Source organism: Aplysia californica, unplaced genomic scaffold (genome assembly GCF_000002075.1).
Source record: "Aplysia californica isolate F4 #8 unplaced genomic scaffold, AplCal3.0 scaffold00221, whole genome shotgun sequence".
In the NCBI taxonomy this organism is placed as follows: Eukaryota; Metazoa; Mollusca; class Gastropoda; order Aplysiida; family Aplysiidae; genus Aplysia; species Aplysia californica.
The window spans coordinates 266,817-270,477 of record NW_004797491.1 but is presented as its reverse complement, the minus strand read 5'-3'; the positions used below and the strand labels follow the sequence as shown (position 1 = coordinate 270,477).

The window sequence follows — 3,661 nt, the reverse complement described above, 5'->3', positions numbered from 1 at the left end:
GCACACACACACACACACACACACACACACACACACACACACACACACACACACACACATCTTTCTTGACACTATATCGCTGAGATAATAAAAATTTTGGAATTGAAATTTTAAAAACCTTAAAATAATTCTTTATATTTGCAGACGCGGAAGTGATTCCACGTAAGTTTTGTTTTGTTTTTTTGTATCATTTTTGTTGTTGTTGCTGTGCTCCCCTCTTTGTGATATTTGTTGTTGCTCTTGGTGTTTGATTGCTTACGTTCATTTCTAAAAACTTACTTTCATTCGTGTTTGTTTGTGTTTCTTTTTAATAATACACTTTGAAATTATAATACTAGCTATTGGTACTACGTGAGTTTCAAAGTGCTTTGTGCGTTTTGTGCATTGACTTGTATTATAATACTTTAAACGTATTTCTGGGTCATCATGGAAAGTTTAAAACTTAATAAAGCGCAAAAATGGGACAGTTGCGTCCGTACTCGACTGGGTGTTAGGCGTTTTGCCTTTCTTTTTTTACTCGCATGCTTTGCACCAGCGAAATTGTGGCGACCATCACAGTGTCCGATCTAGGATAATATAATTTAAGCCTATTATAGTCACGTTTTAAGAAAATGTGTGCGTGTATGACACATTTCGAAGTATTTTATTGCATTTTCTAATTTCAAAAAATCATTTTTAAACAACTTATTAACATTTTTAAATTATGTTTTTAAAAGATAGATTTAGTATTTTGTTTGATCTGGTTAATATTGACAAGTAGGTTACGGAAACAAAGTTTTTGGAAAAATGTCTTTTAAGTTTTCCTTATATGTGGACTGAGTTCTACTCCTCAGCCTAATTAATATTGAACAATGGGCCAGCCGTGTTGTGTGTCTCTGAAGCCGTTGACAGCTGTGACTGTTACTACGCAAAGTGCAACTTTTAAAAAAGAAGCAATTTTAGACAATTAGGCTGTTTCAAAGTGTCATTTAAACTTTTAATTAAAAAAAGGAACATAGTTAATCATACCTAAAAATCTCTCCAAATCGATTTGGCTTTGCTCGGGAAGTGTTGGAGGGTACAATACATTAAGCCTCCCTTCCTTTCTTTACTAGAATATCATTGTATTCATGCGCGCTGCGTGGCAATTGAAAGGATACAAGCTGGCCTACTTTTGAAAATGCCATGTTAAGGGGTTGAATGTTTTATGAATGAGCAATACAAATCTTCTTCAATGCCAATACTAGGAATTTTGTTGAATAGATGTATGGATGTTTTGTTACACTAGTGCGCACTTCCCAGATGGAGTAAGGTAACAAACTTAAAATGGTTTTCAATGTTGTGCGTTCTGACAGCAAATGTTCTCCGGCAATTCTGCCACTAGATGGGAAGGGTCGTGTCCCCCCAAAAAAATCTTCAAAGATATACTTATTTTAGCGTAGAATAAACACAAAACTTTTTACAGATTGGTAAATAAATATCTAGAGAACCCATTTCAAATGGAACTCAATTTGTGTTTTAAAAATCGATTTTAAATCTTTTTACCTTATATATCAGTTGGAGTTAATGCGTCTTGCAGTACCTTTGAACTGGCACGCCCACAAATGAATCATAGAGGTGTCGGAAATGTTATGAAACCTCAGACACAGTAGTGTTATACTTGACAGGTCGTCGTAAAAGACTCATGTAACATTAGAGTGTTAGAAAAACATTGAGAATGCAGGATGTCAAGAGCATTTCATTGTACCATCTTAACGAACTTGAAGTTTTCTTAAATCCTGTTGTCTGCTGATGCTGTGCTCCAAAAATCATTTCTTTTTAACTCAAACATTATAATAAACCTCGTTAGAAAAAAATACTTTCAAAGTTTGTTATTTCGATTTTCAATTTGAGTTGAAATTCACGGGGGAAAGAACTCAAGTTGAGTACTTTTAAAATGTCTTGATTACACTGAAGTTGATGTGATTCTGAGGTGACATAGACGTTTGAAAATATATAATCATGGGTAGTGAAGATTCCACAATTGTGTGTCATCACGAGGCTGGAAATACGGTACGATGTATAATTGTAACCCCTTTACGGCATACAGTAAACACAATTCACTTATTCGTTGCTTTTGTAGTAAGGACGGACCACAGACATGAGTAAGTTTTTGTTGTTTATTTATTGTTTTTATTTTTTACTCTTTTTTTTTGGGGGGGGGGGGGTGTGCTCTAAATGTGAACTGCTGTAATGGACATTGGGATTTTATGCTTACCAGTGTCACTTGTCCCCCGAAAAAAACTGTTAAGCAAACATGACTATTTAAAGCTTTCTTTACTTTGTGAATTAAATCGAATAACATAAGTCTACAAGTTTATGATTTGTTAAAGTTTTCTGAAGTTGGAAGGAAAATACAAGAGACTGAATTCTACCAATGTGTACACGATCACAAAATGATCGCCATTTTCACCTGGCACTGCGTTCTCAAAAAATCAATTTGAACCAACAATTCTTAAAATAACACAAAATTGACGGTCGTAGTGAGGTCACAATGACCCACTTTCGGGTTTACGTATAGTTGAGCCCCTGGTGAGCGTAGAAGTAGTTAAAGTAAGTTTCTGAATGAAAGGCTCAGGTTTATTTACTTTCCCCCGTGTAATACTCCTTTCACAGGATAAATGTAACTGTCAACATAATCCTGAGTGAGCCCGTCACACAAGGGATTGAATCACAAGTGACAGACAAAAGCGACATTGACAGCCTTGTCGTAGACGGAGTGGAGTACACTGTCGACGACATTTGGATTCTCAAAACCAAAACCCCCAGATCGCAGGACTCGGGCTCGCCTGTAGTCGCCATTGCCTGGGGTGTAGCGGGGATTCTCTCCCTTGTCATAGTCTGCATTGTTGCTTACTTTCTAGTCTTCCGAAAACGGAGAGGACCTTTACCCAATGGGAACGCAACCGTGTCGTATACATCTTGGGCGCAACTCGGATTTTCGCATCTTCATGTTGAAAGTACGGATTCGGTCGTTTTGATTTCTTGTAATCGTGTCACAACGTGGTGGAATCAGGCGCTCGTCAGTGCTTGGGCACATGGAGTTAATAGAATCATCTTAAAGCTTGTCTTTTTTCTCTTACATTCGATGAAAAAAATACCTATTATTTTTAATTAAATACAGACAATATACTCGTGACAGAAAACGGTGGGGGTTCGCTGCTTCCAGAGGTAAAACATGGTCGCCAAAGTTTGGTAACTTCCACAGTTTGAGAGTTCTTGGAAAATAGCAATTTGCATTTTTTGTGCCTTTAGTTTATCAACGCTTTTCAGTACAATCTACACAGAAAGGTGATTTAAGTATACACGAAAGGTGTTGAGCCGAAACAAAAATCGAAAGAAATTGCCAAACTGGCAAGCAATTGTCGTTCTCTTCAATTTCATTACTTTGACCAGCGCCTGATTTCATTAAATTGTATCTCAATTTGGACCTACTTTTTGTCTTTATAAGCTCCTTTATTAGTAATATTAGCAAAGGATAGTGCGTTTCTCTGTGTGAGCGTGCTTGTATTTGTATGAAGTGGGGACAGAGATGGCTATTTGAGAGGAGGTGAGGCGGAAGGAGAGACAGAGACAGAGAAATAAAAAGTGACAGAGAGACAGAGATAGACAGAGAGAAAGACAGACAGAAAGACGGATACAC

The 3,661-nt window shown here is 37.0% G+C and overlaps 1 protein-coding gene across 1 annotated transcript in view; it reads left to right on the top strand.

Moving 5' to 3' along the window:
* The window catches only part of LOC101845100, a gene marked incomplete in the record, with an annotated part of 33,718 nt that overhangs the window by 24,186 nt on the left and 5,871 nt on the right, over nucleotides 1-3,661 (top strand). Inside the window, 2 exon segments of the mRNA XM_005099653.3 lie at nucleotides 145-162; nucleotides 2,635-2,978. Coding sequence (XP_005099710.2) covers nucleotides 145-162; nucleotides 2,635-2,978 — 362 coding nt within the window.